At 34.3% G+C, this 21619-nt stretch overlaps 1 protein-coding gene across 3 annotated transcripts in view; it reads left to right on the forward strand.

The window, feature by feature from the left end:
- The window catches only part of VPS13A (vacuolar protein sorting 13 homolog A), a 236782-nt gene that overhangs the window by 32052 nt on the left and 183111 nt on the right, over positions 1 to 21619 (forward strand). For all 3 annotated transcript variants that reach the window (XM_047699156.1, XM_047699157.1, XM_047699155.1), the window contains exons 8-17: positions 477 to 536; positions 655 to 735; positions 4204 to 4261; positions 9236 to 9363; positions 9555 to 9661; positions 11127 to 11298; positions 12894 to 12956; positions 13477 to 13606; positions 14413 to 14507; positions 14838 to 14980. In XM_047699156.1, coding sequence (XP_047555112.1) covers positions 477 to 536; positions 655 to 735; positions 4204 to 4261; positions 9236 to 9363; positions 9555 to 9661; positions 11127 to 11298; positions 12894 to 12956; positions 13477 to 13606; positions 14413 to 14507; positions 14838 to 14980 — 1037 coding nt within the window. The remainder of the gene's footprint in view (positions 1 to 476; positions 537 to 654; positions 736 to 4203; positions 4262 to 9235; positions 9364 to 9554; positions 9662 to 11126; positions 11299 to 12893; positions 12957 to 13476; positions 13607 to 14412; positions 14508 to 14837; positions 14981 to 21619) is intronic.

Raw genomic sequence — 21619 nt, forward strand, 5'->3', positions numbered from 1 at the left:
GAGAGATAGGGGGAAGCAGGCTCCCTGCTGAGCAGAGAGCCCGATGCGGGGCTTGATCCCAGGACCCTGGGATCATGACCTGAGCCGAAGGCAGAGGCTTTAACCCACTGAGCCACCCAGGTGCCCCCTGAATCATATTCTTTACTGACCTTAAAATCAGCAGTTTCTATTCGTATATCCTATATTGGACATCACTTTCTCCATTACACCCCTGAATTTGAGGCTCCTACCTCATTCTGAGAACTGTGTATTTAACCTCTACAGTGGCACTTGCCTGTTTGTAATTGCTTGTTCACTTTTTCATTCAGCAGTGAGCTCTTTGAAAGCAGAGGCTTTCTTGTGCTCAGTTAATATCCTTTCACTGAATGTTTCAAGAACATTTTTATGGGAAATTGGTCAAGGGCATGAATGGTGCAGTTCCATCAGTCTGCCATTTCATATGTAAATAACACTTTCACTGTTAATTTTCGTTTTAGACAACTGATCAAAACTGGGTTCCATGTTTACATGATGAAACTGAGAAACTGTTTCGTAAGGTAAAATATTTTGTCGATCCATAGACTTAATAAAAGAAACTCAATTATTTGAGACTTCTGAAAATAGCATATGTTAAAGAAGAAAATGAGGCATGTAATAAATTTTATTTATTTTCAGTTAATCCGATTGGACAACCTTTTTGCCTATTGGAATGTGAAGTCTCAGTTGTTTTATCTTAATGATTATGATGAATCATTGGTAAGTAAATCTTTTTGATAGGTGTGTGTATACCTTTGTTGGTATCATACTTTGCATAAGGTTCTATTCATTATCATTTATTAACATACTGTAGTCTGGTCTCTTTTACTAGGCAAATCTGTTAGCATTTACAGAAATAGATGAATATATATGTGCCTGTACACATACATGTATAGATTTTTTTTTGTATAATAGACATGCAGCATTGGTATATATTAGTTTTATGTGTGCACTGTTATGGTCCAGTACTTGTACAAAATGTGAAATGATCACAGTAGGTCTAACATGCATTACCATACATAGTTAATTATAGAACTTTTTTCTTTGGGTGAGTACTTTTAAGATTTACTCTCTCAGCAATGTCAAAATGTGCAGCACAACATTGTTAACTATAATTGTCATTGCTGTACATTTGCATATATCTCCATGACTGACTTGTTGTATAACTAGAAGTTCTTAACCTTTTGACTCCCTTTACACATTTTGCATATCTCTCACTCTACTTCAGACAACCACCTGTTTGTTTTCTGTATCTGTGAGTATGAGGTTGGCCTTTTTTTTTTTTTTTTTTTTTAAATATTCTACATATAATTGAGGTCAGATGGTATCTGCCTCACTTATTTCATTTAGCATAAGGCCATCAAGGTTCATCCTTGTTGCAAATGGCAAGATTTCCTTCTCTTTAATGGCTGAATAATAATCCACTATATGTATGTATGTATGTGTATATATATATGTATACATAGTATATTTTCTTTATCCATTCATCTATCAATGGATTTTTTTTAAAGATTTTATTTATTTGACAGACAGAGATCACAAGTAGGCAGAGAGGCAGGCAGAGAGAGAGAGGGGGAAGCAGGCTCCCTGCTGAGCAGAGAGTCTGATGTGGAGCTCGATCCCAGGACCCTGAGATCATGACCTGAGCCGAAGGCAGAGGCTTAACCCACTGAGGCACCTAGGCTCCCCATCAATGGATTTTTAGATGGTTTCTGTATCTTGGCTATTATCAATAATGCTGTAGTGAACATAATGGTGCATCAATCTTTTCTATTTCATGGTTTTCGTTTCTTTTAATAAATACTCGGAAGTGGAATTGCTGGATTGTATGGTAGTTCTTTTTAATTTTTTAAGGACCCTCCATACTGTTTTTCCATAGGGATTGCATCAATTTACATTTCCACCAATAGTGCATAGGAATTTCCTTTTCTTTGCATCCTTGCCAGCACTTGTTATTTCCTATTTTTTTTTTTTTATAATAACCATTTTAACAGGTGATAGCTCATGCTTTTGATTTGTGATTCCCCTGGTTATTAGTGGTATTGAATACCTGTTCATTTGCCTTTTGGCTGTCTGTATGTTCAAGAAATCTCTCTTCAGTTCTTCTGCCATTTTTAAATTGGATTTTCTGAAATAGGGGTGTATGAGTTGTTTATGTATTTTGAATATTGATTCCTTATCAGATAAATGATTTGCAAATATTTTTATGAGTTTTATGGTTTGAGGGCTTCCATTCAAGTCTTTTAATCTATTTTGAGTTAATGTTTGTGTATGGTGTAAGGTAGTGGTCCAGTTTTATTCTCTTGCATGTGGCTGTCCAGTTTTCCAAACACGACATATTGAAGAGACTCTCCTTTCCTCATAATATATTTTTGGTTTCTTTGTTGTAATTTATTTATTTATTTATTTTTAAAAAGATTTTATTTATTTATTCGACAGACAGAGATCACAAGTAGGCAGAGAGAAAGAGGGGGAAGCAGGCTCCCTGCTGAGCAGAGAGCCTGATGCGGGGCTCGATCCCGGGACCCTGGGATCATAACCTGAGCCGAAGGCAGAGGCTTTAACCCACTGAGCCACCCAAGCGCCCCTTCTTTGTTATCATTTAATTGACCATATATGCATAGGTATATTTCAGGGCTCTTTATTCTCTTGCTATGTGTATCTGTTTTGTGCCAGTGCCATACTGTTTTGATGACTATGGCTTTGTAATATAACTTGAAATCAGGAATTTGATGGCTCCAGGTTTGTTCTTTATCAGATTACTTTGGTTATTCAGGGTCTTTTGTGGTTTCATACATATATGAGGGTCTGGTGTTCTATTTCTGTGAATAATGCCATTGGAAATTTGATAGAGATTGCATGAATTTGTAGATTTCTTTGGATAGTATGGACTTTTTAACAGGATTATTTCTTGCAATATAAAGCATGGAATGTTTTCCCATTTTTTTGCATCTTCAATTTCTCTCTTCATTATCTTACAGTTTTTGGTGTACAAAGCTTTTTTTAACCTCCTTGGTTAAATTTTTTTTTAATTAAAATACTTGTTTTATTGCTTTAATTACCTAAAGCTACAAAATGTAACACATTTCTTTATAGTAGTTTCAGTTAATTTTCTTTTTTAAAGTTTTTATTTAAATTCTAGTTGGTTAAGATATAGTGTAATATTGGTTTCAGAAGTAGAATTTAGTGATTCATCACTCACATGTAACACCCGATGCTCATTACTAGTGCCCTTCTTAATTCCCATCACTTATTTAGCCCATCCCCCACTCACCTCCCCTCTAGCAACCCTCAGTTTGTTCTCTATGTTTAAGTCTTTTATGGTTTGACTCCCCTCCCCACCTTTTTTTTTCACCCCTTCACATATGTTTATCTGTTTTGTTTCTTAAATTCCACGTATGAGTGTAGTCATATGGTATTTGTCTTTCTCTGACTTCCTTGGTTAAATTTATTCTTAGGTATTTTATTCTTGTTGCTATAATTGTAAATTGGATTGTTTTCTTAATTTCCCTTTCTGCTACTGCATGATTAGTGTATAGAAATGCAGTAGAATTCTGTATATTAAATTTGTATCCTGCAACTTGATTGAATTTATTTATTAATCCTAACAGTTTTGGTGGAGTCTTTAGGATTTTCTGTATAGAATGTTGTGTCATCTACAAACAGTGACAGTTTTACTTCTTTTCCAATTTGGATGCCTTTTGTTCTTGCTTAATTGCTCTGGCTGGGACTTCTAATGCTATGCTGAATAGAAGTGGCAAGAGTGGGCATCTTTGTCTTTTTCCTGATCTTAGAGGATGAGCTTTCAGTTTTTAACTGTTGAGCATGTTAGCTGTGGGTTCGTCATATCTGGCCTTTATTATGTTGAGGTATATTTCCCTTATACCTACTTTCTTGAGATTATCATGAGTGGATGGTGAATTTTGTCAGATTTTATATATGTGCCTGTACACAGATATGTAAAAACACACACTATATATCTAAATGGTTCCTAGATTATTCTTTAATAGTGGGAGTTTAATGGGATATTATCTAACCACTTCAATATTTTCCATAGCTAAGTCCTCCTGAGTTTTGAGTTATTTATTTTTTAAATTACTTTAAAAAATTTTTTGTATGTAATAGGATTTTTGAAGAGTAAAGATACATTGGCATGAATATAAATAAAAGCAGTTTGTCTTTTAATAGGACAGCTTGAGGAAGGGCATTGTCTATCGAAATATTGTTCCAGAAGGTTATGATTTTGGTAAGTATGTCTTATAAAATAAGTGCAATTAAAATAATCCGTATAAATTTTGAATGAGCATTGATAATGTCACTGTAATGTTTCATGTTAATTTTGTCACATAACTCAAGGTATTTATATATGCACAAAAACCAGTTACCTGTTCTATGCCATTCATTGTTGGGGAGATTTTTGCTATATTTTGAAACTATAGGAAAGAAGAGGGTCCAACAAGAGAGGATGTAATAAATGTGGTAAATCTCTAAGGATTATTCAGTAATAATTATGCTCTTTTAAAGACCTTTTATGTGCAAATACAGTTTAATAAGGCTAGTAGCTGCTATAGTCTGTAGTGTGATCTTACTGTTTTAAAAATGTATATTTAAAATTTTTCTTTTTCATACTTTTTTCTGGTTCCAGACTTTCCAAAATGAACATGTAATACTTTTATAATCAGAAATGAGTTAACTAAAACTTCAAATTGAAAGGAGTACTATTTTTTTCTACCCTATAGGCACTCAATAAATACTAGTCAATGGATGGATAAATTATTTATTGGATTTGGTTGTCTGATGTCACCTACCAGTGATTCTTTTCTGTATTCTTCTACCTTCATGATTATACTTTATTAATTTCCTGATGTGGCTATTTTTTTTTTTTTTAAGACTTATTTGAGAGAGCTCACATGCAAAAAGTAACTTGAAGCCTCACATTATGATTTTTTTGACCTCAAAACCTAAAAAGCATTTGCTATTTGATTCTAGTCTTTTCTGTGTCAGTTTCACAGCCTTATACTACCTGTTATCACTCCATTTCCCCTGTTAACCGTCTGATGGCGGTGATTAGATAAATTTCTTGTCTTTTGTACATGCTGTGCTTATACTTGTAACCACATGTGCACGAGGTGGGGGATGGGCATGGGAGAGACAGAGGGAGGGAGAGAGAATCTGGAGCTGACTCCCCATTGAGCATGGAGCCCCAGGCTACTGAGTGTGGAGCTCAAAGAGCTCAAAGCCGGCTTGATCTCACCACTTGAGATCATGACCTGAGCTAAACCAGGATTTGGGTGCTCATCCAGCTGAGCCAGCCAGACACCCTTGAAGTGACTCTTCTTGTTTTCACTCTCGAAACCAGTTGAAAGTCATGCAATAGGTATTTTATTTTCTAGATTTTTTTTTTCCTGAAAGGAAACATTAGTAACAGATGAGATTGTGTATCGTGTGTGTTGATGATTCTCTTATCATTTTAGGTTTGACTGATTTCTCCTTTGCCCTAATATCATTTCCTGCTCCATTCGTTAGTGAGGGTCTGGTGTGAGAGAAACTACACAGTAATTTGAGCAGGGGAAGTTTAATATAAAGAATTACTATCAGAGGACTGGAGTGACAAGGGATTGGCTAACAGAAAGCAGAGAACTCTAAGGAATACAGGAATAATAGAAGGAACCACCCCCACCCTGGGACTAAGATAGAGTGCCCAGAGAACAGGGTCTGTCTGCCTCAACACTGAGATCTAGATCTTGTTGGAAAGGACATGACCAGGGCTCACGGACTGCCGGGAAAAGTCTTTGTGGTGCCATGCCACTAACTTGTTGGAAATTTGCCCTCAGGAACTTCAGCATTTTTCTTGGGAGTTGTCTCACAGGAGGCACTTCACTGCAAAATTGCCGTGGGGGGCTGGGAGAATTTGCTGGCTGCTGCTGGCTGCCAGGCACCTCAGCAGGCTAGTGCTGAAGACCTCTGTCATGCCTCCTGCTGTAGGAGCCATTTGCTAGCATCTGGGCAGTGGAAAAGTCCTGGTACTGTAGGAGTCTGTGGAATGAGCCCTTTAGAACCAGGAACTCCCCTGCAGTAGCTCTCCAGTGTCCAGCTTTATGCTAGCTGCTAATAATAATAAATAATAAATAATAAAGGGCCCAAATCTAGTTTTTAGATTAAGCAGTGAAGGATGAATTTGGAATTCACAGCCAAATTGATAGTTGGAATAAAGCTTCTGGAGAGGGAAGGACTAAAGCTTTTTTTTTTTTTTTTTTAAAGATTTTACTTATTTGTCAGAGAGAGAGAGAGCGCACATAGGGAGAGTGGCAGGCAGAGGGAGAAGCAGACTCCCTGCCGAGCTAGGAGTCCATTGTGGAACTCGATCCCAGGATCCTGGGATCATGACCTGAGCCAAAGGCAGATTCTTAACCAACTAAGCCACCCAGGTGTCCCAGACTAAAGGCTTTGTTCTTTATTTAAAGGGAGAGACAACAGTTTATTTATAGGCTGAGATCGGAATGATCTGTAGAATATGAAAAACAAATGAGCAAGAGAGAGGACGGATAATTTCTTTATGAGATATGGGTGCAAGGGGACAGGATCTCATGTACAAGTGGAGTGCTTTGCCGCACAGAGGAACATGATTAGTTCATTTGTAAGACAGATTTTAGGTATAAGAGAAGTCCTTCTTCTAGTAGAGATGCTAAGAGTAGTGTATGGAATTTCTCTTATGAGTGGTTATTTTTTAATACCTGAGGTGTGGGCGTTTCTGGAGGGAAGAGAGGCTATGAAATAGTCTTGTAGGTAAACAGGAGAGTGAATTCACTAGAGTGGTGCTCTCAAAGTATGGTTCAGACTAGCAACATCAGTATTACTTGGGAACTTGTTAGAAATAGAAGTCCTAGGGCCCATTCTAGACATACTGCATCAGAACTTCTGAGAGTGAGCCTTGGCAATCTGTTTTAATAAGCTTTCCTGGTGATCTTGATTAATGACAGATTTTGGGAGCCACTTTGCTAGAGTAGGGGCTGGGCAGTTCTTTTTTTGTTTATTTTTTATTTTTTGGTAAAAGGCCAAATAGTAAATAATTTTCAGTTTTAAGGCCATATGTAGCCTTTGTCACATATTTTCCTTTGTTTCTTTTAAACAACTCTATAAAGATAAAGCTGTAAAAATCATTCCTAGTTTATTGGTTGTACCAAAACACACTATGGTATGCATTTACCTAAACTGGACTAAATGTTGTGTGACTGCCTAGCACAGTGAGGACCTTTGGGTTTTATGACATTACAGTGAGACCAGTCTGTGTGATAGTGTACATTTTTGTTTTGTTTTGTTTTGTTTTTCTAACCAAATCGAATTTCTCAGGTAGTTTACAGATGTAGAGTAAATGGAGAGGGTTTTTATCCAGAATTAGAGTTTTGCCTGGTAAGTGCTGACAAAGTGAGAAGACAGAGGAGTGAAAACTGAATGCAGGGAGATGATTAAAATAACTGATTATAGAATTTTAATAGGGTAGAGAGGGACCTGAGGACGTGAAACGGAGGTGAAAGAGAAATGATGAAGATTAATGAATGGTCCGTCCCACAGGACCTGAAGGTTCAGTATTGGAGTATTGGAGAGCTAGGTGGTGGTGGTTGGATGGAGAGTGGATGCTTAAGACTGAGTTTATGGAAAGGTCTAGCAATGATAGGAATGATAAGATCTAGTGGATGAAATAAGGGTGGACAAATCCAAGGTTCTGAGAGGCTATGGTTTTGGAAGCATTATTTGTATGTTGAAATCACTCAGAAATTAGTGTTGCCAGGAGCTAAAATCAGACTTGAAGGAGAGGTTGTAACCCAGGGATGGATAGAGATTGCAGCCAGGGAGACTATAAGGGATTGTGGAGTCTTGTATGTAACATAAGAAAGCTGGGGGAGAGGAGTCATTTTATTTTCAGATAGTGGTATTATTGCTGCGTACATACACTTTAAAAATTTTTTTTCTTAAAAGATGTATTTATTTAGAGAGAGGCTGTAGGGGGGGGGAGACAGAGGGAGAATCTCAAGCCGACTGCACACAGATCCCAACGTTTGGCTCCATCTCACGACCCTGAGATCACTACCTAAGCAGAAACCAAGAGTTGAACCCTTAACTGATTGTGCCTCCTAAATACCCCTAAACTTTATTTTACTATTTCCTTCCACTTATGTATATATAAATTTTTCTTATTTTTTACTGTATAGTACTTTATAGATGTACCATGATGAATTTAACCAATCTCCATTTGCTGAGTATCTTCTTGGTCCACTCAGTTTCAAAGTGTATCTGAATTCTCAGTGTGTAAAAAAAATTAAGTGCTGTGCCTTGGGAATAATTAAAACAAGAGGGACATACTGTGTTTTTTATAGATTAGCTTATAGTTTAGCAGTTGATCTTAGTATAGATTCTGCTATTGTTTGTCTCCCCCGCAAGAATTCTTCTCTTTTTGAAACTAAATACAAAGGGTTGAGTTTAATCCATTTTAGATTATAGGTTGAGCCAAGAAGGTTATTCTGGGTTAACTCACTCATCTCACTTCTCCTTTTGCAAGTTAAAAATGGGACAGATGGATACATAGAAACTGATCAGAAATTCAGACATTATAATTCTATAATAGAAGTCAGTGATCAAATAAATCTTTTCTCTCAGCGCTTTTTTTTTTTTTAAAGATTTTATTTATTTATTTGACAGAGAGAAATCACAAGTAGGCAGAGAGGCAGGCAGAGAGAGAGGAGGAAGCAGGCTCCCTGCCGAGCAGAAAGCCCGATGTGGGGCTCAAACCCAGGACCTGGGATCATGACCCGAGCCGAAGGCAGCGGCCCAACCCACTGAGCCACCCAGGCGCCCCCTCTCTCAGCACTTTTAATGTGATTCCTTTAAACTGTATTTTTGTTAAGATTATTTTATTACACTGTTTTTGCCTTTTAGAGGTTGTTCCTACTTATAAGGATCATGTTGGTATTTTGAGGGGGAGTTAACTTAGGCTTCATTTACTTAAAGAAAATGTAAATTATAGGTAGGAAAAAGATACAAGAGTCTTGTTCATTAATTAAATGGCAGTTCATCTCACCAAATTATAGCAATGTGGAAATCTGGGAAAGTAAGAAGAGTATAAGAAATGAAAATCAGTATTTTCCACTTCATCCCCTTTGTACTTTGGGACTCTTAAAATATAACTCAGTTTAACTTTTTAAAAATGTATATTATTTTTCAGTGTTTCGCCCCATATCTGCTAATGCCAAACTTCAGATGAATCGGCGATCAGATTTTGACTTCTCTGCCCCCAAGATAAACCTGGAAGTTGAGTTACATGACATAGCAATTGAATTTAATAAACCACAGGTGATTTTTTTTTAAATGAAATTGTAAATCGTGAGTTATAATTTGATAAAAGCGAACTAAGATTTTAAATGTATTTCAAACACAATGTTACATGGTAACATTTCCTTTAGAAAGTCAATAATTTAACTTTTTTTAAACAATTGAACAAAAAATCTGAAACATTTAAGAGCCTTAATTTTTCCATCCTTCAGTATTTCAGTGTTATGGAGCTTCTTGAATCAATTGATATGATGACGCAAAATCTGCCATACAGGAAATTCAAACCTGATGTACCTCTTCACTATCATGCCAGAGACTGGTAAAATGACTTTTTTTTTTTTTTTTAAATTGAGGTATAATTTGACATATTAGTTCCAGGTTTATAACATGGTGATTTGATATTTGTATATGTCATAAACTGATCACCACAATAAGTTTGGTTAAGTCACCACCACCATATATAAGGACAGATTTTTTTCTTTAGAACTTTAAAGGTATCTTAGCAACTTGCAAATATACAGTAGAGTATTAACTGTTGTGACCATGCTGTATATTACATCCTTACTACTTATTTTATAACTAGAAGTTAGAACCTGTTAATCCCCTTCACCCATTTCACCCAGTGCCTGTGCCTCACCTCTGTCAACCACCAGTCTGTTTTCTGGATCTGTGAGCTCAGTTTTTTGGTTTTTGTTTTTTAAGATACCATATGTAAGTGAGACCATACTGTGTTCTCTTTCTTTGTCTGATTAATTTCACTGGCATAATGTCCTTCAAGTCTATCCATGTTGTCATAAATAGTAAGATTTCATTCCTTTTTATGATGAATAATAATCTGTGGTTTATCTATATACCATATTTTCTTTTTTTTTTTTTTTTATATACCATATTTTCTTTATCCATTCATTCATTGATGGATACGTATGTGGTTTTTGTATCTTTACTACTTTATTTAAATAATGCTGCATTTACTATCAGGGAACATACATCTCTTTGTGCTAGTATTTTCATTTTCTTAAGATAAATACCCAGAAGTAGAATTGCTTGATTTAAAAAAATTTAAGATTTATAAAATATAGTTTAAAAGTGAATTTATTGACTTTAAGAATAATTTTTTAAGATACTCTTTAAGAGAAGTTACAGATTGTCATTTGATTTACGGCTTTTGCTTATTATGTTAATAAAATTGATTTAAGGGATTTAAAAAAACAAAAATGGAGATACTATAATACCATCAATTAACTGTATTTTTAGGATTATTAGAAACTGTATCCTAGTTTGTGTTTGGCAATGTCTTTTAAAAAAAAAATGCAAACTTTTGCATTAGATATTTTAAACCTATGTGATTAAAGTTGAAAATCAGGTTATGATTTTACTCATTCTAAAGTACAGCCCCTTTTTAAAATTCAGAAGTCTTGTTATTCCATTTATGAAGCTCTTGTTTTCTAGAAGTTGCAGTTACTCTTTCAGTTGACCTTTAGTTACTGTTCAGGTGACTAAAGTGCTATTTGCCAAGTAGTACTTCAATAGTTTTTCTGTAGAGCTATATTTTTTTTGTAACACAATTCAGTGATTTTGCTTGTTTTTACTCAGGAAAGAGGTAAGCTTAATAATTAATGTAGTCTTAGTACGAACAGGGCTGGGAAAAATCAAGTGCCTAGGTAGTCCGCCATTTCCATGGTCTCTGTACTCTGTATGCTGTTTTGGAGTAGAAGCAGTTTTGTATTTCATACTGTTGGCTTGATGGTGTTAAGTGTGGGGTTTTATTTTTGTTTTCTCACTAGGTGGGCTTATGCTATACATGGTATTCTTGAAGTAAATGTCTGCCCCCGGTTACGGATGTGGTCATGGAAGCATATTAGAGAACACAGGCAAAAAATGAAGCAGTATAAAGAACTGTATAAAAAAAAGATAACAACTAAGAAGCCAGCTGGTGAAATTCTCATCTCTTTGGAGGTCAGTATATTTAGAAATTATTGAACATTTTGTACTACATAATTCCTCATAATTTGTTTTAATTTTGACTGGACCGTTCGCTTTCACTTGGACTTTTTCGTACTCCTGTTCTTCACTTCAGTTGGGTGATGGAAGCTCTGGTGAGACTCTCCTCTGACCTGTTGGAATTTGAGATTATTCTCAATCTGGAGAGATTTGAGTTCATGCAAAAAGTAACTTGAAGCCTCACATTATGATTTTTTTTGACCTCAAAACCTAAAAAGCATTTGCTATATTGATTCTAGTCTTTTCTGTGTCAGTTTCACAGCCTTATACTACCTGTCATCACTCCATTTCCCCTGTTAACCATCTGATGGCGGTGATTAGATAAATTTCTTGTCTTTTGTACATGCTGTGCTTATACTTGTAACCAGGTCCCTCTGTCTTTCTTCATCTCTGTTTATTCCAGTTTTACTCACTCCTCAAGCTCTAAGTAAGTCCCATCTCTTATATGAACTTTCCTGAATTTTCTACCCATACAGAATCCCTTTTCTCTTCATTCTTGGGCATTTCTAGTCTTTACCAGCAACTCTACACTTCATTATCTGTCTTGAGAGTTCCCTAAATACTGGCCTTATCTGTTAGCATTATGTTATATTCTAGAAGGGATTGTTTTATGGATGGATGATGTTTAGTTTAGGGAGACTGTGGGGAGATAGTCTCTTAAAATTAATGTAACCATTCTGGATCTTGGCCAGTTTTTAATTAGGAGCTCCCTAAAGATTGACTTTTATTTTTATGTTTGAGGTAAGAGACTTTCTGCAGACCTAGACTGTTAGGAATGCTTGGGTTGAGAGTCTTTTGGGATGGTTACAGATTTCTTTAAAATTTTTTTTTGAAGGGGGATCTTTTTTGATCTTAACCTGAATCCTCCAAGTCTACTGAATAGTAGAACCCTGAGTAAGTTGTTTTCTAGATAATAATAGATCATGGTTGCTTTTGTTGGGGGAAAAAGATTTTAGCATGAAGCTCTAAAAAAAAAAAGTAATCATGGAAATAATGTAATATGATGAAAGATTTAGTTTATCTACATTAGTTTATTCAGTAGCCATAAAAGCTTTAGAAAGTACAGAATTTCAAAAGTTTTAAGTGTATCTAGATCTGCTAGGAATATATTAAAGATGACACACCAACTGTGCATATAATATGAAGGATTTAGAATTACATTTTTTGTTGAAAGTGACACTAATGTGTTTATCCTCAGTTATAGTTAGAACCCAAATAAAAGTCATTTTAAACAATGCCTATATGGTATCTTTTAGTATGGGTCTGTAAATCTTAATATGACACCTATATGCATGACATGTATGATTTCTTTAGGAAAGTTACTCCATCATTACTAATTTCCAAGCTGACATATATAGGCACTGCTTCTCAGAATTTAAAAGCAGTATTATGTTGATGGTTGATCTGTTTTTTGCTTCCTTTTATGTCTTTCCTTACTGCAGCAGTTTGTTAGATTATAAATTAAAATTTTTTAAATCTTTTTTTATTTTTATCTTTCTATTGACTATATAAAATTATTCATTTAAACACACTTTTGTTTATATTTTAAGGAGTTGGAAAAGACCTTGGATGTATTTAATATAACTATATCAAGACAACAGGCAGAAGTTGAGGTAATCCCAGATTATCTTTCAATCGATAAAAATAAATCTAGATTCCATGTAGATTTAACAGATGCAGTGATATTGTTAGTGTTCGGATATAATATACTGTTTCCTAAAAGGGGTTCAAATTTGCTTCTTTGTGCTATAAGAAAAATTAACTTGATGTTTTGTTCCATACACCTTGAATTAGGTCCTCTGGGGGAAAAATTCTTGCTAAGTAATTCGGCTAAATAATAATTCTTGCTAAATAATTATCAAACACTGAGTTCATAAGAAGGTGAAAATCCAGTCTTTGGGGTGGGCAGTGGGGTTGTGTGATTATGGTGACTTGTAAGACAGTAGTGCTCTCTACCTGGAAATCCTAAATTATGTTTGACTTATGTTGCTTTACTTTGTTTTGTTGTCTGTTTGTATATTGTTCACATTTTTTCACTGGAATAGTTTAATTTTGTAAATGTCATTTTTCTTTCTCTTTAGATTGCTAAATAAAGGATAATTTGTTATTTATTTGAAAATTTATTCATTTTAGGTAAAGAAAGCTGGATATAGGATTTTCAGGGAAGGAGCAAAAGATTCAGAGGAAAACAAAGGATGGTTTAGCTGGCTGTGGACTTGGTCAGAACCAAAAAGTAAAGAACAACCAGATGTTAAGCCTGGAAGTAGGTCCATTTCATTTTGTAGTAGTGCAGTTAATTATTAGGTTAATTTAGTGCAGCTAATCATCAGTTGGGAAAATAAAGTTTTGCAGAAAATTTTCTAAGATAAACATGACCATATATACGTATTATATGTAATTTATAAAATTACTATTAAAACATTGTATATGTCAAATAAAAATTAAATTTTTTATCTTAATGTTTACAAAAGAGCTTTATGCTCAGGTTTTAATAAATTTGTAAGTTCCCAAGGGTATAAGCCATTGTAAATTTTTGTTGAAATTGTTTCTTGGAAAGATTTTTGTTTCCTTACTAAATGTCTAAGATCATAGCTTTGGAGACATAGGGGCTTAAGTTTATATCCTAGATCGGTCACTTTCTTGCTGTGTAGCCCAGGCAAATTATTTAAATTCTCAAAACCTCTATTTTATCATCTGTAAAATGGGAAATTATAATATTAGTGTTACTTTGTATGCTAAGTATATTGCTTAGCAGAATACCGCTAAGTGCTTAATACAGGTAGTTATTTTGTTAGCTTGCTTAATCCAAATACTTAGAAATTTCTATTGCTAAATTTACGTATTTAGTAGTTTATATTTTTGGAGATAAATCCTTCTAAAATTGCCAGTGATATCCTAATATTCAATGATTACCACTTTTTTCTCTTTTTTTTTTAAATAAAAAGTTTTTTTAAAAGTTTCTTAAAAGTATAAAAAGAGTTAATTTTGCCAGTTTGTTAAAAGCAGCTAAATTATGGGTTAGTTTTATCTTACCAGTTAAGAATACAAAACACTTCTTTATGATTATAGTTCTTGAAGAAATGTTGACATCTGAAGAAAAAGCTTTACTCTATGAAGCAATTGGCTATAGTGAAACAGCAGTTGATCCAACCTTGCCAAAAACAGTAAGATGTTTTCTTGCCTTGTATCTTAGAGTTTAATGGTAGATATGCCTATTTTTAATGTTTTCAGAAATGTTACTACTCTGTGAGCTTTATCTAGTTGGTACATGTTATATTTATTTTAATTTCCAAGCTATGAATAAAAATTGCCCTTACTTTTAGTGTTTATATGGTGGTTCTTTATATATAAAGGGTTGTTTTTAAAGTATTTTTTTGGTTATTAGAAAGAATAAGCTGTGAGGAAGAGTATTTGTTGTCTCTATCTATATATATAGATACATACATATAAAATACATATATAAATTTCATTTTATTTTTCTCAATATATTCTAGTTTGAAGCCATGAAGTTCTTTGTTCACTTGAAAAGTATGTCTGTTGTTCTAAGAGAAAAACGAGGGACGCCTGAGCTGTTAGATATTGTAGTAGAAGAATTTAGCACTTTGATTGTGCAAAGACCAGGAGCACAAGCCATTAAGTAAGTATTTTTCTTTTACTGGTAAGTGAACATTTCATCATAAGGTGGGAAGTTAGATTACGGTCTTACAGTATTTTGTAAGGGTACTATTTTAATGTATCCTTACGTATTTTTAGGAACTTAAATTTTGGAATTATTAAAAATAATACTGGTTCAATAGAAAACTCTATGCTAAGGAAATGTAGAGGGACACTGAAGAATAAAACAGAAATGCCAGCAATCACCCTATATAAACAAAACCGCATCAACAGTTTGGTTTCTATCTGAAATATCTTTATTTCTTTTGTTTTTAAAAATAGTTTTATTGAGATATAATTAATATACCATGCATTTCATCCATTTAAAGTGTACAACTCAGTTGTTTATCACACTTCTGGTGTCCTATACCAAATTCACAATGGTATATTTATAGAGTTGTGCAACAATTACCATTATCTTAATTCTAGTACATTTTGACACCCTAAAAAAGGAAATCCTGTACTTTAAGCTTTTTCGCAGTCACTCCCCATTCTCCTTTCTCCCCAGTGTATGGCAACAATGAATTTACTTTGTTTCTAAGAATTTGTCTGTTGGAGGCATTTCTATGAGTGGAATCCTATAACGTGTGGCCTTTTTTGTCCAGCTTCTTTTACTTAGCATGATATTTTCAAGGTTCATTTATGGTAAGGTGTGAATTATATTTTATTTTTTTCTTTTGCACGGTAAGATCCCATGTGGGGATATTCCACATTGCGTTTGCCCATTCATCAGATGATGGATATTTGGTTTGTTTCTGTTCTTTGACTGTTATGAATAATGTTGCTCTGGATATTTACAGACAGTATTTTGTATGGACAATAAGGCTTAAATTTTCCTGGGTATGCACTTAAGAGCAGAATTATTTCCTCATATGGTAACTCTGTATTTAACTTTTGAGGAGGAATTGCCAGATTGTTTTCCAAAGAGCTGCATCATTGTATATTCACACCAGCAGTGTATGAGATTTCTTATTAATCAATATCCTTGACAACACTTAACTGTCCTTTTGAATTACAGCCATCCTAAAGGGTGTGAACTGGTATTTCATTGTTGTTTTAATTTGCATTTCCCTGATAGCTAACAGTATTGAGCATCTTTTCTTGTGCTTATTGGTTTCTTCTATAAATATTCTTTAGGGAAATATATAGTAACTTACTTTGCCCATTTTTAAATTGAGTTGTCTTTTCATTCAGTTTTAAGAGTTATTAAGAGTTCTATTTATATTGTTGATGAGAATCTTTATTTCATAAGAAAGTCATAACTGTTTTCTCTCATTCATTGTTTCTTCTCAGTTTTTTGGTGGTATTCTGTGCCAGATATTTTTGGTTTTGGTGAAGGTCCAGTTTATTTTTTGTAGTTGTTGCGGTGAAGACTCAAGAAGTCTTGGCCTAACTCAAGGACACAAGATAAATTCCTGTGTATTCTTGTGAGAATTTTACATTTTTCTCTCTTAAATTATTATGACCCATTTTGAGTTAATATTTATATATGGTGTGAGTTTGGGGTTCGATTTGATTCTTTTCCATGAGATTATTAATTTGTCTTAGCAACATTTGTTGCTAAACCTTATTTTGGATTGAATGATGTTATACCTTCATCAAGTAGTTTACCATAAATGTAAGAATTTATTTCTGGACTTTTTTCTATTCCCATTGATCTTTACAACCTTCTGCCAGTAGTACCCTGTGTTCATTACTCTAGCTTTGCAGTAAAATTTGAAATCAGAAAGTTTATCCTCCAGTTTTGTTTTCTTTTTCAAGATGGTTTTAGCTCTTCTGATATTCTTGAATTTCTTTGTATCCATTTTTGCCAAAAATTTCAGCTTAGATTTGATAAGGATTTTGTTGAATCTGTAGATCAATTTTGGGTACTGACATTTAAAAGGCATTGTCTTAAAACGCATGAATATTGGATGCCTTTCCAGTTATTTAGATCTTCATTAATTTCAACAGTGTTTTACAGTTTTCAGAGTACACGTTTTGTATCTTTTTTGTTAAGTATATTCATATGTGTTTTATTGTTTTTGATGCTGTATGAGAGGAAAGAATTTTCCACAACCCCTTTTGAGGGCCTGGCTGCGTCTGAAAATTAAATCTGACAGGTTAACAAGGGAGAAGTGTACAGATTTATTTAATAAAAGTTTAACAAAAGAATCTTTCTAATGAAATGAAGATCCAAAGAACCAGTTAGACTAGAGTATGTTAGGTTTGATGAAGAGTGTACAGTTGGGGAGGAATATGATAGGTCAAGTAGTGTAAGGTAAGTATGGTAGACTGGGGGAAACTTAGCAAGCCCTGTTTATTAGGACTCTTCTCAGTTTATCTTTGTCTTTAGAGATAAGGATGCTTTTTTCCTCTAGCTACAGGGAGGGCACCTGTTATGTGAAGGTTTTATAATCTGTTAGGGGAAAGGGTAGGGGAATATCAGAGTGACCTTTCTGCTTCTGCTGTTTTCTTGTACTCCTTCAGTTTAAAAATACTCACTATACCAGGGTGTCATATTTTGGGGGCAGTGGGTCCTGATCCCCATCAATGCTTACAAGTGGCATCATGTTCTTAATTTCATTTTTGGATTGTTGATTACAAGTGTATAGAAATACAATTGATTTTTGTATAATGATCTGTTAACCTGCAATCTTGATAAATTTAATTACTTCAATAGTTTTTATTAAATTCCTTAGGATTTTCTGCATACATGAGCATTGCATCTGCAAATAGAGATAGTTTTACATCTATATTTCCAGTGTGGACATCTTCTCTTTCATTTCTTAATTGCCCTTATTTGAACCTTTGGTACCATGTAGAATGGAAGTGGCCAGAAAGGGTATCTTTTTCTAGTTCTTTACCTTAAGGAGAAGTGAATATGATGTTAAATGTGGGTTTTTCGTAGGTGCCTTTTATCAGTTTTAAGAAATCCCATTCTATTCCTAGTTTGTTGAGTTTTTTTTTTTTTAAATGTTGTTATTGTTGTTTTTCTTGGCATGAAAGTTTGTTAGATTTCATCAAATGCGTTTTCTATGTCCCTTAAGATGATTGTGTATTTTTTTGTTCTTTATTCTTTTGATTTATGGTGTATTCACCTTAATTAGGTTTTCACATGATAAAATAATGGTGTATTCTTTTGACTGTATGTTTAATCTTTTTTACATACAGCTGGATTTGGTTTGTTGGTGAGGATTTTTATGTCTGTGTTCATAAGAGAATACTGGTCTATTTTTTTTTGTGATGGCTTTGTCTGTTTTTTGTATTAGGATGATACTATCCTTATAAAATTTGTTGGGAAGTATTCCCTCCTCTTTGGAATAGTTTGTAAAGAATTGATATTGAGGGACGTCTGGGTGGCTCAGTTGGTTGGACGACTGCCTTCGGCTCAGGTCATGATCCCTGGGTCCCGGGATCGAGTCCCACATCGGGCTCCCAGCTCCATGGGGAGTCTGCTTCTCCCTCTGACCTTTTCCTCCCTCATGCTCTCTCTCACTGTCTCGCTCTCAAATAAATAAATAAAATCTTTGAAAAAAAAAAAAGAATTGATATTGAGTCTTCATTAAATGTTTGGTTGTAGAATTCACCAGTAATGTCACTGGGGCCTGAGCTTTTCTTTGTGGGAAGCTTTTGAATTATTAATCTGTATGTGTCCTTAGGTTTGTTGACATTTTTCTGACCCCCCCCCAGTTCAGTTTCTTTTTAGAAATATGTCCATTTCATTTAAGTATTTACGTGGTATAATTTGTTTTAATATAGTTGTTTGCAGTATTACTATGTAATCTTCTTCTTTCTGTGAGGTTGGTAATAATATATTTTTAAAAATATTTAATTTTTTTGCGTCTTCGCTCTTCTTAGACTAGTTAAATTTTGTTGATCTTATTTTCAAAAAAAGTTTGGTTTTGTTTTTGCTATATTGTTTTCCATTCTCTGTTTTATTTATTCTCTAACCTTTATATTTTTAAAATTTTTCTTGCTTTAGGCTTAGGTTACTTTGCTTTTTTTCAAGTATCTTTAACCGATATGATAGTGATTTGGGAATTTTCTTTAGGGAATGTATGCATTTGCTAATTCTTTAATTTTATTTTAATGACTTTTCTTTATTGGAATAAAACTGACATCATAAAATTAATCTTTCTAAAGACCACAATTCAATGAGATTTAATATATTCATAATGTTGAATAATCACCACCCCTATCTAGTCAAAATATTACCATAAAGTGAAATGCCATACTCATTAAGAATCACCCCCTCCCATGGGGCACCTGGGTGGCTCAGTGGGTTAAAGCCTCTGCCTTCGGCTCAGGTCATGATCCCAGGGTCCTGGGATCGAGCCCCGCATCGGGCTCTCTGCTCAGCAGGGAGTCTTCTTTCTCCTCTCTCTCTGCCTGCCTCTCTGCCTACTTGTGATCTCTGTCTGTCAAGTAAATAAATAAAATCTAAAAAAAAAAAAAAAAAAAAAGAATCACCCCCTCCTCATGGCCCTTGGAAGACACGAGTCTGCTTTGTTTTTGGATATGTCATAAAATGGAATCATACATTACGTGACCTCTTGTGTCTGGTTTATTTTACTTAGCATAATGTTTTCAAAGGCTCATCTGTGGTGTTGTGTATATCAGAATTTCATTCCTTTTTAAGGCTGCGTAATACTCCATTGTATATATTTACCACATTTTGTTTATTCTATTCGTTTGTTCTATGGAAATTTGAGTTCTTTCTACCTTTTGGGTATTGTGATAATACCACAGTGAACATTCAAGGGTGTGAATTTGAATACACATTCTTTTTCTGTGTCCCTAGGAATGGAATTTTTTGAGTCATAACATAATTCTTTTTTTAACTTTTTGAGGAGGGGCCAATGTGTTTTTCATAGAGCTGAACCATTTTACATTTCCATTAGCAGTGTACAAGGATTTCAGATTTTCCATCTTCTTCCCAACACTTATTTTCTTGTATGTGCCTTTAAATTATAGCTATTCTTATGGGTGTGAAATGTGTTTTCTCATTGTGTTTTTTTGTATTGACTTAATGTCTATTGATATTCAACATCTTTTCATATGGGTGTTGACTATATACATCTTCACTGGGTCCTTTTTTTTAAATTGGGTTATTTTTGTTGAGTTGTAAAAATACTTTATATATGCTAGACTCTAGATACATGATATTTACTTCCATTCTTTAGCTTGTCCTCGCATTTTCTTGATAATGTCCTTTCATGCACGGTTTTTAATTTTGATGGAATATATTTTATCTGAGTTATTTTTCTGTCATTGCTTATGCTTTTGATATAATATCTTAAGAAGGTTTCCCTATATAATATAATTTTGGTATAGTATCTAAGAAGGTTTGCCTAACCCAAGATTATGGAAATCTAGTCCTATATTTTCTAAGTGTATTATAGTTTCAACTCTTATGTTTAGGTTTACGATCCACAATGAGTTAAGTTTTGTAAATGGTATGGACAGTGAATACAATTTTACTCACTTGTATGTGGATATCCAGGTGTCCTAAGACCACTTGCTTAAGAAATTATTTTTCTTCATTGAATGATCTTGTTACCCTTCTTGAAAATCAGTTGGCCAGAAGTATATGGCTTTATTTCTGGACTCTAAATTCTATTTCCTTCCATTCTATAGACTCATTCTGTCTATCCATATGTCAGTTCCGCAATGCTTTGATTACTGTAGCTTTATAGTAAATTTTGAAATTGGAAAGTGCAAGTCTTCCATCTTGTTGTACTTTTTCAAGAATATTTTGGGGGCACCTGGGTGGCTCAGTGGGTTGGGCCCCTGCCTTTGGCTTAGGTCATGATCTCAGGGTCCTGGGATCAAGTCCCGCATCGGGCTCTCTGCTCAGCAGGGAGCCTGCTTCCCTCTCTCTCTCTCTCTGCCTGCCTCTCCGTCTACTTGTGGTCTCTCTCTGTCAAATAAATAAATAAAATCTTTTATTAAAAAAAAGAATATTTTGGATATTTGGATCCTTTGCAAATCCATATGAATTTGAGGATTTGGCTTTTCACACAAAAACTGCTTTGAATTTGATAAGGATTACATTATATGTATAGATGGTTTTCAGTAGTATTGCTATCATAACGGTAGTAGGTTTTCCAGTCAATGAGTATAGATATCCTTCCATTTTATTTAGGTCTTTCTATGTTCCTTCCAGCATTATTTTGTCCAGTGTTCAAGTCCTTTTTTGGTTAAATATTTTTGGATGTTAATGTCATGGAATTGTGTCAATTTCCTCTTCAGTTTATTCATTGTAGATGTATGGCAGCATAGTTGATTTTGACATGTTCATCTTGTGCCTTGTAATTTTGCTAAATTATTAACTCTCTCTCTTTTTTTTTTGGTGGATCCTTTGGGATTTTCTGTATACCTTTGATCCCTGAACAACATGGGTTTGAACTGCATGGGTTCATTTATCTATGGTTTTTGTTTTTGTTTTACAGTACTGCAAATGTATTTTCTCTCCCTTATAATTAAAAAAAAATTTTTTTTCTCTATTGTAAGAATACAGCATAAAACATACCACAAAGTGTGTGTCATTGACTGTTAATGCTACTGGTTAGCCTTCTCATCCATGGTAGGCTATTAGGAATTTGGGGAGACAAAAGTTATATGTGGATTTTTGACTTTG

This window comes from Lutra lutra, chromosome 13 (assembly GCF_902655055.1).
Source record: "Lutra lutra chromosome 13, mLutLut1.2, whole genome shotgun sequence".
Classification (NCBI taxonomy): domain Eukaryota; kingdom Metazoa; phylum Chordata; class Mammalia; order Carnivora; family Mustelidae; genus Lutra; species Lutra lutra.